Source organism: Schistosoma haematobium, chromosome 1 (genome assembly GCF_000699445.3).
Source record: "Schistosoma haematobium chromosome 1, whole genome shotgun sequence".
Classification (NCBI taxonomy): domain Eukaryota; kingdom Metazoa; phylum Platyhelminthes; class Trematoda; order Strigeidida; family Schistosomatidae; genus Schistosoma; species Schistosoma haematobium.
In genome coordinates this window covers 89848831-89869122 of record NC_067196.1, presented here as the reverse complement: position 1 = coordinate 89869122, position 20292 = coordinate 89848831, and the positions used below count along the sequence as shown (strand labels likewise).

The window sequence follows — 20292 nt, the reverse complement described above, 5'->3', positions numbered from 1 at the left end:
ACAATACAGAGGTATTTATATAGATTTAGTCTAATAACCTAGGTGAAATTGAATGACTGCCACTTTTTTTCCCTCTTGTTAACAAAACATACGTGTGATAACAACAATGAAACAATCATTAGTTTATCCAGTATATAAATACATATATAGCTTTGGTTGTTTTTCTTTATCTCTGTTAAGATGAAGTGAGGAAAAAAAACAGGGAAATATGCAATTTTTGGTACGTAGTCCATTTTGTTCTTGGTCGATTAGTTGTCAGAATTTTCGAAAAAGTATCTATGTATAACATAAGTTGTATGATATATCTGATCGTAGGCTAATTTGTGACAGATTAGTTATTGTTGCGTTAAATGCCCTCAAATGCAGCTGAGGGTGGTAAGAGTCCACTCTCACTCACTCACTCACTCACTCACTCACTCACTCACTCACTCACTCACTCACTCACTCACTCACTCACTCACTCACTCACTCACTCACTCACTCACTCACTCACTCACTCACTCACTCACTCACTCACTCACTCACTCACTCACTCACTCACTCACTCACTCACTCACTCACTCACTCACTCACTCACTCACTCACTCACTCACTCACTCACTCACTCACTCACTCACTCACTCACTCACTCACTCTCTCTCTTTAACATGAGACTGCACAATCTAATGGATTAGACCTTAAGGTCGAAGGCTTGGCGAATGGCTCTTCAAGAAAACCACTTCATTCAGTTTGGGCACCTGAACAGTACTCCATCCGTCACACAGATCGAAAGGTTTATGTTGTGCATATATATTCTAGTGCCCTTTTGTATCAATGTTTATGCGCTTAAATGAATAAATAAATATTAGTTATTGATATATCTTTGACAGCTAATAAACTAAAAATCGGTTAGTTAAACTTCAATTGAAAATTTCCTAATTATACGTGCGGTGACATGACTTATGAATAATAAAAATAGTCATGAGCATTCTGGTGTTGTGACTGGAGTTTTGAGAACGTGGGAATTCACGTGGGTTATCGTCAGTCGGTCAACTACAACGTAGGACCACGCACATATATGCATCAGTACAAGTTTCCATATCGCATTAGCACAACAAGATGAACACCGGATTCATAGAAGTATTTACTTCAATGGTGGTAATATATAAAAGAAATACTGTGTATAAGGATATAGCACAAGAAGAAAGAGTTAGTTGGTAGAAAGAAAGATATGAAACGATTTTAATCTCATAGTTTAAGGGAAGATAAAGAGTGTATACACTCACGGAATTGTAATCGATTCCGAGCCATGTCACTAAGAGTCTCCAACCATTGGTTACGATAGTCACGCGGACCACAGCCAAGTAGTGTGCATCTACCAACATGGCTCAGAACAGAAGTTTGTGACTTCAAGCACTGATGCCACGTTTTGTTTTACCGCCTCTAACTTTCTTCCAATCATCCCCAACACTAGTCAGCATCGTGCGTCATGGTAATCGGTGTTCAGGTATACGTAACACGTGGCCCAACCATCTCAGTCGATGAAGATTTACGACCTCATCAACTGATTTACCATCATTCCCTAATACCCTGTATCTAACCTCACTGTTACTTACCCGGTGATCCCAGCAGATGCCAGAAATATTTCTATAACATTAATTTCACTGCATTTACCAAACACAATCCTTACCAAACATTGCCGACCTGATCTACGTACACAGAGAAGTCTTACTTCACCATTGTAATCAGATGATACTTGTATCCCACATAATCTTTTTTACACTCATAGATTAATTTGATTTTAGTTCGAATAATCTCGGTCAGTTATCCAACCCTTTATTGATTTTATTACGTTTACAAACCCCGCCCTCATATTAGTAACCTCACATCCTCTACTCTGTATTACTAATTTTTGAACATAAGTACTCATCAACCTTAACCACGTTGAATTACATTTTGTGTGGCCTCTTCCTATTAGTATAATTCTTGGTTATGTTTCGGATATCCATCTCAACTAACTAAAGCACATTGAACATTTGTTTGTAATTATTTTATCTCTTGTAAATTCAAGCTATATGCAACTGATGAGAATCCATGAATAAAGACGAATTCACTTTATTCTGTAAACAGTGTTATTCTTGTTTTGTTTAAATCTATATCAAAGCATAAAATTGTTGTATGATTCAACAATTTGAACAAAACATACCTTTACTCAATCCATTTTGATCACGTAAAATTGTACATTCTTCAATGAGCCCATAAGGTGAAAATAAATTTTGAATATCTTTCTCAGTTTGATGTTTTCCTAACATACCAATGAATAGTTTACGATCTTCTGTAAAAGATTAAATATAATGAATATTTATATTAGAAATATATAAGTGTCTCAATTTTACAACGAATTTACTGAAATATTAGATTGAAAGACATACAACATTTCAGTCAGTCAGTAACAAAGTAGAACTTCGTCGCATGTACATCAATTCGAGTTGCCATACCACAATGTCACACACATGTAGTTATCGATTCAAATCCCATTGTAGTACAGGTAGTAAGAGCGTGAGCAGTAATCGGAAACATTGGGGTTTCAAGATGTTATTCAAGGAGTATAATCCAGTGAAATAAATTTGGAAAGAGAAAAAGGAAAAGGCATAAAGAATTCAGAAGATTAGAACTTCGAAGAACACAGAGTGGATGCATCTGAGCCATTGTAAACAATTTTGAGCCATGTCATTCAATGTCTCTAACCATCGGTTACTATCGCTATCGACTCGCGGATCCCAACCATGTAATCTACACCTACCAATATGACTCAGTCCACTTGTCAGTGAATTCATGAATTTGTATCATGTTTTGTTCTGTCCGTCCCTAGCTTTCTTCCAACTTATCTCTACACCATGAAACATCGCGCTTCGGGGCAGTCGGTGGTTTGGCATACGTAACACGTGTCCCAGCCATCTCAACTGATGAGGTTTCACTACTTCATCAATTGATCTGCCATTCTTACCTAGTACCCGTTTCCTAACAAATGTATTACTTACATAAATTTAAGGGTTACGATACAAATTTATATCAGTACGACTCACCAAACCTCACAAACAACAGTGAGAGAATTAATAAAACTAGAAATGGGGAATTAATAACATCAATGAAATTGAAAAGCCTAACTCCACAAGAAATTCCAACAAAAATCTCCAATTAATTGTTGACTACGATCAGTATGCGAGACGAAACCGGAAATTTCACATTCCATCACACGACTCAGATCAGCAATCAATTGAATGATAATTAAGAATAAATATTCTGCTTGAAGTTAGTTTTGACAAAGAAAAGTTCGACATGAAAAAAAAAACATTTGTTGTCAGAATGAGGGTTTGAGGTAATTGTAGTAATTTAATGGTTGAATTCATGAGTCGATTTAAGCTAGACCATCTTGGAAAACCTGCAAGTACTGAATGGCCGTTTCATCCTAGTATGGGACTCCTCAGCAGTGTGCATCCACGATCCCACACGCAGGATTCGAATCCAGGACCTTCGGTATCACGCACGAATGATTAACCTCTAGACCACTGAACCGGCATCCAACGGTGTACATGTCTAACTTCAACCAATCCACGATGTTCCAAGACCGTCTATCATTATCTTCAGTGAGTAACTGCCTCACAACAGATACGAGTTTACTCTACTGGTCACATGAAAAAAAGGTCAAAGCTGTGCAAGCACAAAAAACGATTAGAATACAACCACTTTCAATGGAATTATCTAACTGAACAGTTCAGAAAGAAATGAACAGCATTGGTCTAGTTGTTTTTGTTTTTATAAGAGGCAACCAATAAAAAGAAAAGTGGTCATGAAATTTTGAATTGAAATTCTGAAAAGATCTAATTCCACTATATTAACAGTTAATGTTCAACAGTAATAAATAAACTTGTCAGAAAAGTGTTAAGAGAAAACTGAAATCGACTTCTTATTGTAACGGGCTAAATATTGCAGAAAATGTAACTCTCAGAACTGGGTGATACGAGTTTGAAAACTTCATTATGATTTCTAGTACAGATCATAGAGTGGTGTGTTATGATCTATTTAAAATGCGTAAAACTTAACTCACTGTAAACTGTGATGTTGTCAACGGAGTAAACTTTAATAGAGAAAATATCAATGTATAGTGTAAGGATACTCAAACGAACCTTAAACTATAAGATTACAGATAAGGTCAACTAACTTCTTCCATTCATTTGAAGATAATACTTAGTTTGAGTAGATTTTCAGAGATCGATCTCATATCAATAGATTCAGTTGTTGATCTGTAGTGTAGGTGATATGTCCGCCTACAAACCAAAGAACGATTATATTGTACAACAGTTTGGTGTGTTGTATTTTAGGGCTGTTAAACATGGTTTACGAAAGTAGATCATAGATGCTTTAGAAGTATTGCTCAAGTATGTTCAAATCGCCGAGTGACCAATGCGGTACTAGTTACATCTGAAGAAGCAGTTGGTGAAACTGAGTATCTTCATTGACTAGTATGGTCATGAACGTTACCTATGCTCAACCATTACACACCCTGACAAAGAATGTTAGAGTAGGAATAAATAGTAAGAAAATTACGAACAACCAAACATCAAGTATCAGTCCATAGAACTACTGAATATTGATGAGCGATGTTGTTAATCCAAGCGATAAATTACAGAAAACCAATAAATCAATATTTGAATAATCATAGTTTAAACATGAAATACTACTACTCGTTCATATTAGCCAGTAGTAAATGTCATATGTTATGATACATAGTAACAGTTGATGCGTTACATTGAATCCAAATCTTTTGACGGGAAAAAGCTTACAAACATCATTTATCTAACATATCCTCCATGACTTATAATGAGAGCAATTAAATTATCATCACCGAATGTCTATCATAGAAGAAGAAGAAGAAGAAGAAGAAGAAGAAGAAGAAGAAGAAGAAGAAGAAGAAGAATATAGAAGGCATACGGACAGGCAAATATGAGAGGAGAATGAGAGATAATTCACTCTCATCAATTTTATTAATAATATTTAGTAACGTGGGTTTATTAGTTGTTTTTTTTTCTCTAAAAATTCTAATTCGTGCTTTAGCTTTCTGTAATACATTGCCGAAGAAGAAGAAGAAAAAACCGTGATAACAACATACAAACAAGATTGACTACATGTTTTGTAGACTTGAAGAAACGCGTTTGAGCAAACCTATCTAACCATGTTCATACACACGTATGATATATATGTATAACTCAGACAGATTAATGGTGAAGGGATAGAGTGAACTACATGAATCCAGAAACAAAATCAATGAAGACAGGAACAATGTTTTAGAAAATAACGATGAAACACAAGGCAGATTAGATTGAAATCCATTTTTCATCGAATAATAAACAAAACTATATTAAACGAATTGAATTTTGTTTATTAATTTCATCATTACTATGTAATGGTTGAATTCATCAATACAATAATACAACATTCTTCATGCTTGTATAATGTACATCAAATAATGAAATGAATTACTGCTAGTTAACAACCGAGTTTCTGTTTCATATTGTATAATTTCGTGCTTTATTGATTGGTTTGTACACACTTCAACAGGTTGATTAGCAGTGCTTCATTCACATGTAAAATCAGTCCCTTAAATAGAGTAAAAATCAATCTTGCTAACGAATACCAACTATCAGAGAATCTATGTCCAGTGTTTTCTAATAATCTGATATCATGTAAACTACAAGCTAATATCGGATCAGTTACACTACACTAATAACGTAGTGTTGTAAGCATTGTGGTAAAGTACTCAACTTTCATATATATAGGGAGCACCAAATGAGCAATACCGAGATTACAAGCAGGGTACTAGATGAAGATCGCAAGACGTTCGGTAAAGTAATGAGTTTTTATAAACCGAGGTAGTTTAGACATGCATTGTACATGTCCGACCACCTTCTATCTCGAAGTGAGTATTTGGCCATTCCACAATTAGGTTGGAAGAAAACTAGGGATAGTTAAGCCAGGCTGTGACATCAACTTATCAAGTCATTGACCATTAAACTAAACCATGCTGGTAAGTGCATATTAGACAGTTAGGTCATTGCAATTATTGTAACTAATTGTAAGATACACTGATCAGAACAGTCTACAACGGCGTCGATACATTTACTCTGTCTTCCTTAAGATCTTGTACTTCAAATGTATATTATACTTTTTATTCCGCAAATTCATTCATTTCTTTGAAATCATATTGTCAATCCCTAATTTATCCTGTCAAAGCAAGGGCAGCATTCATACAATTGAATAATATATGGAACTGAAAACAACTGTCTGTCAACCAATATCAAAGCTACAATCTTCAATACAAACGCCAATATAGTCAGTCCTACTGTACGGAGCTGAAACGTGAAGAACTACCACAACAATCATCAAGAAGGTATAATTATTTACAAACAGTTATCTATACAAGATACTGAATATCCGTTGGCGGGATACCATCACCATCAGCCTACTGTGGGAGAGGACAAACCAGCTCCTATCTGAGGAGGAAATTAGGAAAAGCCGATGGAAATGGATAGGACATACATTGAGGAAATCGCCAAACTGCATCACGAGGCCAGCCCTAACTCGGAATCTTGAAGGGAAGAGGAAAAGAGAAAGTGCGAACACACTGTGCCGAGAAATAGCAGACATGAAAAAGATGGATAGCAACTGGAAAGAGCTGTAAAGTATTGCCCAGGACAGGTTTGGATAGAGAGTGCTAGTGGGCGGCTTATGCTCCATCACGAGGGATGACAGAAGTAAACTTTTCTACTATCATAGACACTTGCTAATTTTACTTTTATAGAATTTATTCTGATAGTTTCATCTTGCTGTAGTGATACGAAGTGGTATCTTGAACTGATCCACATATGTTTCATGTTCTTCGTTGCCTTTGGCTGACTGATATTTCAATCTCGTACAACTTACTTCCAATTTGGACAGCTGAGTAATATCCCTAGTGGTTTATTAAAACCAAGTTCTATGTAATTGGTAAATGATTCGCAGATATGGTCACTGATCGCATTATATTGTATTCTACAGAATCAGATTAGCATAAAGGCAAAACAGTATGGACTTAGTTACTATTTACTAAACTAATGTGAATAAAGTCAGTAACTTTTGATGTCTTTCAATGGTTATGTTTTATCTTAAATATCTTGACAGAGGTACAATACATTACTTTCTAGTTGATTGTTCATACTAAACATATAAGAATAAAACAAAGATTGTCTTTCAATAAAAGAAAACAAGAGACCAGGTAACTCCGAAAAAAGCCAAATATCTGCCCGTTAAAAAAAAAGTCATTTGACAGAAAACGGGACAAAGTTTTACATAATTGAGGTTATCTGATTTTCAAAGTAAAATCCATCAACAGTAACGATGATGAGCTGAGATCATGAACAAACCGCTTAAAGTACAACTATGCACTCAACTTGGCGACAGTATGTATAAGAGATGAACGATACAAACTGGTTAGTAAATTATGATGAATATTATGTAAGGCATTTAAATGTATCATTAATGGTACTAATCAACCATCATCATTATTATTTCATGTTAAAATAAATTTCTTGCGTACTATCCTCATAAGAATGATACAAACGACATGGACAGTTATAGTAGTTAAAAGATTAATACACAGCCAAACAATATTTGCAGTTATTTGTTACAAAACGTGTGCTAATTACTCACTCTTCTGTCGAAGTCATGTTTGTGGTAGTAGAGTGAACAATTATAATAATATAAGCCCGATATCAATGAGTTGTGTAGTTCATTTATTTAATAGTCTTTACAGATTTTTATCAAATTCATCACAAATTGACTAAAGTTAACAATGTATACCATGCCCCCAAATGCCCTGGTACGGCCGAGAGTGGGGAAAGTCCGCTCTCCCTCTCCAAATGCTTTCACATGGCCACGTGTATATAGCCTCTGCCAGGGAAGTCCTACTCACTGCCTTCTCGTGGCACTACTTTTGTTTACGAAATTGAGAGGACGAAAAGCGAATATCCGGCGCTTTAACCGGATCCCAAATCAATGGTGCACATGGGCTCCAGTATCCTGCGGGAACAAATGGAGTATGAACCAATTGTTGGTCACCGACTTCCATGGGACTGCATCTCCTCAGAATGCTCCACTGCCTTGTGGATCAGACCTCCAGGTCGAAGGCTCGGGGTGTGGCCCCCTAAGAAAACCACCTGCTTCGGTCTGGGAACCCGGGCAGTATCACAGCCTTCACACATATCGAATGAGATTTGTGGTGCATATGTATTTGGTGCCTCTTTGTACCAATATCTATGTGTTAAAATAAATAAATAAATAAATAGGCGATCAGTATAAGACCTAAATGTCCTAGGTTCGACCCCCTGTCCATTCAGTTATGTAACCCCCACTAATGGAAGAGTTCCATGCTAAGACGAAACATCTAAGCTTCTAATTGTGCCTAGTTTTCATACATACATATAACTTGAAGACGAGTATTATCAATTAGTAAATATATTATTACAATACTATAGAGATATTGTACTGATAAAATAAATAAATAAACGAACAGAAATCGATTATCGATACAAGGAGTACCCATCTTCAGTATATACAAACAACACATTTGTCTAATTTCTATAAATACATATTATATTACAATGGTAAAAACAAACAAAAATAAAATAACTAAACTCATATATCTATCTATATGGGTAGTGTTTATCAAAGTGCAATGTGAATACAAATCAGTGATTCGAAAAGAAAAAAAAAACAACAAAACATGACATCATAAGTTTAGGGTAGTTGACTATAGTTTTTTTTTCCCATTAGTTGTATGATATATATGTGTAACCGGTCCTATTGATTAATGCACTTAACATTTAGATATAGATATATATATGTATTAATTATTGATTGTACGATTTAATTAAGGAACACATATCCGTCAATCTTATTTATCTTAATAGCCACCTTGAGAAAATATAAGTAATTAGACAAAGTATGATAGAAAGCAGTTCGTTCCGTTCTACTTTATGGCAGTGAAACATGGCTGATAAGAGTAGATGATATTCGTAGGTTACTAGGATTCGATCATAGGTGTCTTTGAAGCATTGCTCGTATATCCTGGCAACACAGTAAGTAATGTAGTTGTTAGGAAATGGGTACTAAGTAAGAATGGCAAATCAATTGATGAAGTAGTGAAAATCCATCAGTTGAGATGACTGGGACACGTGTTACGGATACCCAACCCAACCATAGACTGCCCCGAAGGGTGATGTTTTATAGTGTATGAATAGGTTGGAAGAAAGCTAGGGACGGCCAGACCAAAATATGGCACAAATTCATGAAGTCACTGACAAGTGGACTGAGTAATGTTTGTAGGTGTAGATTACATGGTTGGGATCTGCGAGTCGATAGCGATAGCAACCGATGGTTAGAGACCTTGAATGACATGGCTCAAAATCGTTTGCAATGGCTCAGATGCATCCACTCTGTGTTCTTCGAAGTTCTAATCTTCTGAATTCTTTATGCCTTTTCCTTTTTCTCTTTCCAAATTTATTTCACTGGATTATACTCCTTGAATAACATCTTCAAACCCTGCTCATGCTCTTACTACCTCTATCATAATGGGATTTGAATCGATAACTACATGTGTGTGATAATGTGGTGTGGCAACTCCAACTGATGTACATAAGTTACAATTGACAATTATCAAGTGATAAACTTGTCTACATTATTTTGTGAGAAACTGATACAGTGAATCTGTCAAAACTTAAATGAGTGAAGTGGAGTTCAATAATATTAAATGTGCAGTTAAACATGTTGTTTCTATGTACACTGAGAGTTTAAACAAAGAAAAAAAGTACAGTACATAAATGCAGAGAAAAAAGAAAAGATGACACGCAAATAGTTTGAATAAAACCAAGAATAAGGAGCTTAGTTCAATAGAATAAAACAAATTCATTTATTTTGTGGATTCTCGTCAAATGCCTACAGACTGGAAACGATAATTATTTACAATCGATTTACATAATTTATATCATATTAATGAAGATCATAGAATAACGACAAAATGTGTATGAAAGAATTGTATCTGTGGAAAAGTGGATGATGAATCGGTGTCACTGTGAGAACTTCAGAAAAAAATAGATATATTTAAAACCCATGGTGGTCGGGCTTGCCTATTGTGGTGAAACAATCGAGCTATACTGGCTGGAACAATCAATCCTCAAGGTCCTACCATGCCAGACAGCTCGGTTGAACAGCAGTTAGACTAAAAGCAACAAACCCGAGGTCCGAAGGCGAAGTCGTACTGCTGACTATACAGTAAGGTGTTTCCTTTAGATAACCAGCATAACACTGACGCTGTCTTCCCACAAGGAGGGGTGCGGTTAGAAAAGGTCGACCCTAAAAATACACGTCTCGACTTATCTCACGGATTCCCGTCTCTGGAGGTAAGGTAAGGTCCCAACAAATACGGAGCTAGCACAAAAACTACTCACAAAAAGACCGTGTATTACCGACCTCAAGCAGTTGTCCCTTGGGCACTGCAGTCACTCTCTCAGGTCACTAAAACCAGTCCTAACCCGATTTCCTTCTCATGTACCTGCAGAAGAACCCTTCCACTGTGTGGGCAACCGGGATGTGACAACCGCCCTCATATCTCTAACGGCGCTCAAGACCACTGTATTCATATAAAATAAGATATTACATAATTAAATAATGAAATATAGAGTTTACTACGGTATTGAGAGATCTACAATTATTTCCTTTAGAATACCTAAGTTTGGATTAGAATTTTTAATTGTGATGTCTTCATCATAACTTAGTAGATTCGAAGTCATTTGATTATTGACTATTTTGAACAATCTTAACAAGTTAATCAACATCGTGATGACGAACAATAGCACTGTTGAACATACGTATGTTCTTGCATGATTCAAATTTATCAGTGGAAAAATTGTATGAAGTCTAATAGTTATTGATCATTTGTCAATCGTCAGTCAGTAAGCTACAACGTAGGACCAGGCACATTTATGCATCGGTCCAAGTTGCCATACCTCATTAACACAACAATGTCAATGGAAAGCATCAAAGGTAGAATTGAGTAATTTCATTTCACTCGCATAAAAATGATTAGCCACATAAAATCCCGATGACCATACATTCATTTTATTTTTATTTGAACACATAAACACTGGGTACAAGGGGGTACCAAATATATATATGAGCCACATAATAACAATCAGGCCAGTAAAAGTTACCATTGATTTTTGTGTGGGCTGAGATACTGCACAGGTGCCCAAACCGAAGCAGGAATAATCATACATACCTTTATTGTATTTCTGTCCAAGTGATTAACAGTAATTATTTGAGTTCTTAATGTCACTCATTTACTAATGACAAGTATATGTAACCGAATTTCAGCCACAGATTGTGTGAGGGCTAAACATACTACTGGAATAACTATCCGAAAAGGTGAAATGCGGTACGAACCTGTTTTCCATTAATTTTCTGAGAAAATGATGGGATAAAATTATGAACAACCCATTAAATTAGGTATATTTTGAAAACTCAGTATAAATGCTCGTGTATCCGGCCGTTCAAGTCAAGGTTTAATTCACCAGGAACAGCCGAAGTTCGGAAAATCACAACAGGGCATCTTCATTTAACAGATTACGAAAAATCAAATATGGCGAGAGGGATAAGGGAAAAGTAGTCAAAACAGTTTCTGGTCACCAGTTAAAGGCGTTGACCTTATTGTATAAAAATAGCGTGTAGACTATTTTGGACCAGAAATATTATTTTGTTTCGTTAAAACTAGAGATTTTTAAACGGCCTCCATACATTTCCAATGCAACAAAATAATAAATACTCGTCATTGAACGAGAAAAATGATTTTTGGCTGATGATAGAATAATCTAAGGATTTTTTGAAATAGATCATAATTATATAATAGACATTATGGAAGTTGTACCCACCGCACTACTCACTTCGAATGCTAGACCGAGTCAGTCAGTCAGCTACAACGCCGGACCAGGCACGTATGCGAATCGGCCCAAGTTGCTATACCTCATTAGCACAGCAAGATGAACACCGGATTCACAGAAGCAGTTACTTTAATTGTAGTAATTCTTAAAAAAAGATTGCATATAACGACATAGTACAGGAAGAATTAGTTGGTAGAAAGAAGGATATAAAGTGTATACACCTACACCATTTTGATCGATTCCGAGCCATGTCACTAAGAGTCTCCAACCATTGGTTACGATAGTCACGCGGACCACAGCCAAGTAGTGTGCATCTACCAACATGGCTCAGAACAGAAGTTTGTGACTTCAAGCACTGATGCCACGTTTTGTTTTACCGCCTCTAACTTTCTTCCAATCATCCCCAACACTAGTCAGCATCGTGCGTCATGGTAATCGGTGTTCAGGTATACGTAACACGTGGTCCAACCATCTCAGTCGATGAAGATTCACAAGCCCATCAACTGATTTACCGTCATTCCCTAATTTATTTATTTTAACACATAAATATTGGTACAAGAGTGCACCAAATATATATGCGCCACACAAAGCAATGAGAGTTTAAAGACAAGGAAGGAAAAAGGGAAAAAAAGTAAGGAGAGTGAAAGAAAAAGAGAATAATAACGAAGAGATTGGTGTAAGGTAGTATAATAATAATAATAGTAGTAATGTGGGAGCGGAAAGGTAAAATCAGAAGAAATCTTTCAGTTGAGGAAGAAGCAACCACTTTTTATGATGAAAGTAAAATAAGGTTACAGCAGGATCGCCACTAGCTTCTATTCTGAGCCATATCTGATAACGTCTCTAGCCACTGTGTAGCACCATCTCTCGGACCCCAGCCAGGGAGTCGTGAAGGACCAACCCAAGCCAACCCTTTGCAGCTTTCTTTCATACCACGACACCATGTCATATACTGACCATCATTCCCTAATACCCTTAGTCTAACATCAGTGAATAAACTCAGTGAAAAAAAGAGCACTGTCGCATATGATACTAATAGTTGGATGAATATTATAGAGGAAAAAAAATACTAGTGGTAGAAAACTAAAATATGTAACCCTTTAGGTTGGATAATTTCACCATTAAACCGCATTTAGACATAAAGATAAATATATACAATTGATGGATATATTCCCATTATACACCGCGGTAGCCACATTTCTCTCTTAATTTTCCAACTGACTAGTGGTCTAGTGGTTAAGTGCTCGGGCGCGAAACCAGTAGGTCCTGGATTCGAATCTCGCAGGGGGCGAGGTCGTGGATGCGCACTGCTGAGGAGTCCCACGATAGGACGAAACGGCCGTCCAGTGCTTCCAGGTTTTCCATGGTGGTCTAGCTTCAACTGACTCATGATCTTAACCATTGAAATTACTACAATCTCCACAAAAACCCATCTGATAATAAATGTTTACTTTGTACAAAACTTACACTGGATAGTTAGTCTAAAAACCTTAGTATAAGTTGAATGATAAAAAGATAACACAGTTCAGTCTGTTTATCATCTCAAATACACAATTTGACATTCACCAGATGGTGAATTTGACCTCGATTGGTCGAGATCAACCTATGACTACATCACAAAACCATTATAATGTTAGACAATTGCCATGTTAACTTTAAAAAAAACATACGCACGCACGCACACCTATTAATGTATATATATATATACATACACCAATATATTGATTATTCTGGGGGCAGGGGATTGGATTAACCGGTTTGACTCATACAATATTTTAATGCATTGTGGATTAATTCAGCACTTCAACAATGAAAAAACAGGATAGGGAATTAGAACAAAGATTCCTCCTAGATAGATAGAATGACGAACAAAGGCACTATTCAATAATTGTATACATAGTTCAAATGAATAAAGACATATATTATATTTATAAATAGAAATCGGTCACCAGAAAGAAGACAAAAGAGAGAAGAGGCAAAAATTAGAAATGGGACAACAAAGAAACGCATATGAATGAATGAATGATATAAAATGGTTGGGTTATAGGTTTTGACTACGGTCAAAACACCATAAATTCTAGAAGAAGAAAAAAATGAATAAGACCCTTGTATATGACCTGTAAATGTTCAGGTCAATGGAGTATGAAAAAAAAAATTGAACCCCATTTATATTATGTTTGAATAATCAGAGGGTTCTAGGCCGTTTTACTAACCGAAATGAATGAATTATGGTCAAGGATATCGAAATATCTAACGAATACAAAAATAGTCAGAAAACCTGCATTTTATTAGTATCCATATAGTTTTAATGCAGTGTAAATATTGATGTGTAACCGTGTCTTAGTAACTAGCATGTTCAATTCACAATCAACATTTCGCGGATCTGAACCAAATGCTATTTATTTTCGTTCGGGCAAATGGACAGCATCAGTAATTCGTCAACATACAAAAACTGCAGCTTAAACCTCAGTTCATAAATCCATACTTTGTAAACGAGTTATGTCGACCAAAACATGGCACAAGTCCATGAAGACACTGACTCTGTTATGTAGTACGTGTAGACTACCTGGCTGGGGTCCGCGGGTCGATAGTAACCGATGGTTAGAAACCTTGAATGACATGGCTCAAAATCGTTTACAATGGAGCAGGTGCATCCACTCTTTGTGTTCTCCAAAATTCCAATCTTCTGAATTTGTCATTTCCCTTTTTCCCTCTTTCCAAATTTATTTCACTGGATTAAAACTCTTTAAATAACATCTCTAAACCCTAATCTTCCCGATTACTGTCTATACTTTTACTACCTCTACCACCACGGGATTTGAATCGACAACTGCATCTCTGTGCTAATGTGGTATGGCAACTCGAACTGATGTACGTACGTACGTACGTACGAAGTTCTACGTTTTTAGTGACTGACTGACTGAAATAATCTGCAACAAATTCTTTGAAAAACCTTCTTGATTAGACATAGAACTAATAACCCAATGACTTATGGTAGTTGAGGTGTTTTCCTAACTTCTAGTCATAAATATTCATATACATTAAAATGATGTCATTGGAATATAGGAGACTCCATTCCACTAAGCACATGGAACTTTCATAAATATAGTTGAATCATAATTCTTCAATAGGAAACGAAAGTTGCTGAGAAACTCATCACTAGGACTACGTCAAAAGGTGTAAAACCAAACATTGAAATATGAGTAAAAAAAGTGAGTAAATGAAAATAACTCATGACAAATTAGTCGATTCTCAATCATTATCAGCCAGATTATAAGGAACCACGTAGAACATGGTACATATGTGCACCGGTCTACATTGATGTACTAAATTAGAATAGAGGAATGACATTAACAAGATATATATCAAAGTAGTAGTAGTAGGATCAGTGAGTGAATTTGTGGAATGACGCAAGACCATTTTGAACACAAGGCATCTAAGGGAAGAAAAAGAGTAAATGCATCCCCCCCCCCAATTGAGACTGATTCCCAGCAATGTCGCTTAACGTCTTTAGCCATATATAGCAATCATCGCAGACCCTAAGCAAGTAGAATATATTTAACAACCTAGTTCAAATCAGCAGTCAATCAATAGAATGGATTGTTATCACGTTTTTCTATGGCCTATCCTAGTCTTAAATTCTATTGCTGAGATTATTATTATGTTCTTCAACATTTTTTGTTGAATGCATGGAATAAACCATGAGAATAGAATGTAATCATTAAAACTAATAAATTACATTGATCAGTCAGTCAGCTACAACGTAGGACCAGGCACATATATGCATCGGTTAAAGTTGCCATACCTCATTAACACAACAAGATGAACAACGGATTCATAAAAGCAGTGTTAATTCAAAGGTGGTAATATATAAAAGAAAGATTAAATGTAAGGATATAGTACAGGAAGAAAGAATTAGTTGGTAGAAAGAAGGATATGAAGCGATTTTAATCTCACAGTTTAAGGGATCGATTCTGAGCCATGTCACCAAGCGTCTCTAACCATTGGATACGATAGTCACGCGGACCACAACAAAGTAGTCTGCATCTACCAACATGGCTCAGATTAAAAGTTAGTGATTTCAAGCACTGATGCCACGTTTTGGTTTGGCCACCCCTAACTTTCTTCCAACCATCTCCAACACCGGTTAGCATTGATAGAGAACTACTATTATACTATCGGTATGTTACTGAACTAATGCAAACTGAAACTGATTACGATTATCGACTAAGAAAAATCGAGTCTAAAAAAGAATTATGGATGCAAAACAGGTATGAAGTTAGAGCTTGAAAAAAAACCAAGCAGAAGTGACAAACGAACTACAAGCTATATTCAAATAAACTTGATTAGGATTTCAGTTTAAGCCGACCGACTGACTGACTTATAATATTGCGTATATACTAACAACCAATAACTGATACTTGTCACACAAACACACAAATCAGAACTATCAAGTAACAGCATTTGTACATTTATCATAAAATAACCAGTTAATTGGTCATACACAACTGGAGTAGAGCTAGTGACCAATCAGTCTTAATACCTTAGCCTTATAATAAGTCATTCGTTGGAAGAATATCATAATAGCAACGTCTCAAAATGTAAAACTGAATGACAAGGCTAAGAATTGCATTAAGAACATAATTTACTTTAACATTTCAGGTACGCTATGGTGACGAATATCAAGTAGCATCAAACCACATATACATTGTTTAATGACAACTACCTGAAACCACCTAGCCCCGAAGTGGAGTTATGAGGCATAATTTAACGGTTGTGAATACAGGAACTACAACATAGAAGCAAAAATAACAAACTGTATACATTTCAGTATGTACAAGTAACCAACTATGATCATATTTAATAAACTATTTATTTAACACGTAGATATTGGTACAAAGAGGCACCAAATATATATGCACCACACAGATCTCATTTGATATGTGTGAGGGCTGTGATACTGCTCGGGAGCTCAAACCGAAGCGGGTGGTTTTCTTAGAGGGCCACATCTGGAGCCTTCGACCTGGCGGTCTGATCCACAAGGCAGTGGAGCATCGTAAGGAGATACAGTCCCATGGTAGCCGGTGACCAACGATCGGTTCATACTCCATTTGTTCCTTCAGGATCCTGGAGCTCATGTGGACAATTGGTTTGGAATCAGGGTTTTCCAACTCTCCATGTCCACCAACCCGGTTAAAGCGCCGGACATTTAATAAACTAATAAATTCAAAGCATGCATCCCAGACAACTTCAAAGTATCGATGTAATGTCATTCTGAAAAAACTGATCGCTCCTAATATAACAGCAAATATCTTAACAGTAATAAACTGAAATATGAGATTGAAAGTGAGTAAAAACATTAATTACAAATTTTGTTTTCATCAATCAGTGACCATATCGACAACACACACACACACATGCGCACAAAAAATCAATACCTAGTTATATTAGCATTTTTGAGTCTTGGTAACAATTTATTATCCAGGAAATGTATATTTTTCCCTGTAAAAGTTACTTCATTATTTACATAGATCATGCATTGTTAACCGAAACACACATGATCTATCAGAATTTCTAATTTATTTAACTCCATTATCACCTACAGATTTATGTACACGATTGTAACCTACATTTCCTTTGCTTGTGAGAATAAGGCAAAGAACATGATTATAAAAAGAAAAGAACTGAAAACTTTTTAAGCATGTTAAAATTTCATCCAAAGACAAACATACAATGAATCGATTGTACAAGTAAACACACTAACCGGTGAATGTTTCTCTTTTTTAGTTTGGAGATATACGGAATACACATATCACTTCAGTAATCTATACACCACGGCAAATGTATTCAATTGTCTTTTGAAATTGGTATAAATGAAGTTGCTTTATCTTGGATTTATTTCATATTTCCTGGCATTTATCCCTTCATCTAAGAAACTGTCATTTTTATGTTAAGTTAGTTGCTCCCACTATAATTATGTGATGTGTATCAGCTCAGTCAGATACATGAAACATATTGTCTATAAGTGAATAGTAATAGATCAGTGAATTCACAGACTATGATAGAGAATGGTACACAGTTACTGTAAACATTTTATGATGAAACATAGTTACTATAATCAGATGCAGATGAATATAAGTGGATTCAAGTAAACATTCTAGATGTGAGAGTTGATGGTAGGGGATTCAATGGTTGAAAAGTGAAAGATTTAACTGATAGCTGCCGATATACATTTAATATAGACACCTTCATTTCCAGAACGAATTAGTGTATCAACTAGTTGGTCATTCATTGATGAATTACATCTCTATATAATAGGTTATGTCCCATATTGGTTACTTGAAGGTTAGAGATAATCTAAAGTTAATCAGTTATGAACGACGAAGAACTTTGTAAGATCTCTAGTGAACAACTCTGGTAGTTAAGTGTCGCATAGAACGTAATGGTGACAGTTGATATTTAGGAATAATTTTGTTACTATAAACACAAAATATAATAAACTACATTCGAATATATTCAAAAGTGTACCCAGTATTTCAATGATTCAGTCAAACAGTTAGTCATAGCAACACTAAAAATTAGTCGTTTTATTGAATGTTCTTTTGATATATATATATCGTCCCATAAAAATAAAATGGAAACAATGACTTACCGTGCAAACGTAAAGTACTTTCATGGCATGAATCATTCGGTGTTATTTGACGTGAGATTGATTTATTTGTGGATGCTGGAGCGGAATGTCGATCAAGTGGATAAAGATATGTTGGTGAAGAATGAAAAGTATTATGTGTGAAATCTCCATTTACTTTAGGAATATTAGAATTTGGTCGTCTAGATTCACATAATATGTTAGAATTAACTATCCCAATATCTGTATCGGATTTCGGATCTAAACCATTATGATGTTCAGTGGAATGATGATCCAACATCATCATCATTGTATAGATTAATTAATCCTAATTTATTTTGTTAATTCACGACTTAGTTGTAATGATTGATTACTCCTGAGATGAGATTTTGAAGCGACAAATAAATGTCGCAGAAGCGAAAGCAGCAAAAAAAACCACTTTGGTGACGCAAAAAAAACCTCAGAATTTCACGCCCAAAAAATTCTTTGGTCAGGACAATAATAATAAAGCTAACAATTCTCACAGGCCAAATTGACTGTCCCAATCACATGTACACATGTAACAGACAGATAACAATCACATGCAAACAATCACACAGTCAATATATATACATGACATATATTGATACACATACAATATACAGTCAGACAGGATGATAGCACAACATGTATCTCAACTCTAAATTTTGATTCGTTACCCATATTATCTGACCCACTCCCCTAGCTCAAAGGAAAGCCTTCAGTTAAATGCGTGTCTTCATTGTTCATTCCGTATCCGAATAGCTCACATTGAGTTTTAATTGGTTAAAACTGGATTGTGAATGTCATGGTAACGCCCATTATTTCTATTGGTTAGTCTGGATTAGCATGTACGGTCAAATGATAATTTGCACGATTCTCCATAAGAATTGACTCACGAATGTGGTCTTCAGTCTGGGCTGTACTATGTTGAATGGAGTTAACGTGTATTTGTAGGTTAACCACCAATGGTGCTATGCTTCGTTTTATATAAACAACTGCTTTTCACTACCTGTCAGAGGATTTGAGTTTGTTATTACCAGCCTTGTCCATCGCCTATTTTGAACATTTATATGAACCACGAAAAAAAGTGTACACGTTTATTATATTCCTGGGAGCTTAGTAGCAGCCACTTCATTGTTTGAAAGGTATACAGTGTAGTTTACTTCTCTGGTAATAAAGCGTTATTATTATCATTACTAAAAAAGTGTCCGCAACTTTTCGTATTTCAACCATTAATTCGAATGCTGGTGATAATGGTATGAACAGTACCTGAGTCATTTGGCATACGGAGTAACTTGTAACGATTTACCATAGTAATTAGACTCAATTCAAGGGCTCCCCAACAGCACTATAGCATGAGTTGACTAGAATTGGCAGTTCTAATCACTAGATTACGATTCAATCGTCTAAATATTGGGACATCACTACCGTGACAGGAAGTTACGGGTTCGGTCTCTGTCGTGGCTGTGTGCTTACTGCTGCTGATGAGTCCCATAGTGGGACAAGACTGTTGCTCACTACGTGGTTCTACTTGACGAGTGCCAGTACGCATAAAATAAAATCGCTGCAAATCTCAGTAATCTCAATTGGAGTCCCAGAGCAAACATCAACTCTGGAATGTAGATACATCTAGAC

At 35.9% G+C, this 20292-nt stretch overlaps 1 protein-coding gene across 2 annotated transcripts in view; it reads right to left on the bottom strand.

Moving 5' to 3' along the window:
* The window catches only part of CELF2_1 (CUGBP Elav-like member 2), a gene marked incomplete at its 5' end in the record, with an annotated part of 40172 nt that extends 20798 nt beyond the window's left edge, over nucleotides 1-19374 (bottom strand). Inside the window, 2 exons of one of the 2 annotated variants that reach the window (XM_051210011.1) lie at nucleotides 2186-2314; nucleotides 18661-19374. In XM_051210011.1, coding sequence (XP_051075497.1) covers nucleotides 2186-2314; nucleotides 18661-18946 — 415 coding nt within the window. The remainder of the gene's footprint in view (nucleotides 1-2185; nucleotides 2315-18660) is intronic. The other variant, XM_012939268.3, reaches the window with a different exon arrangement.
* Between the last annotated feature and the right edge of the window lie 918 nt (nucleotides 19375-20292).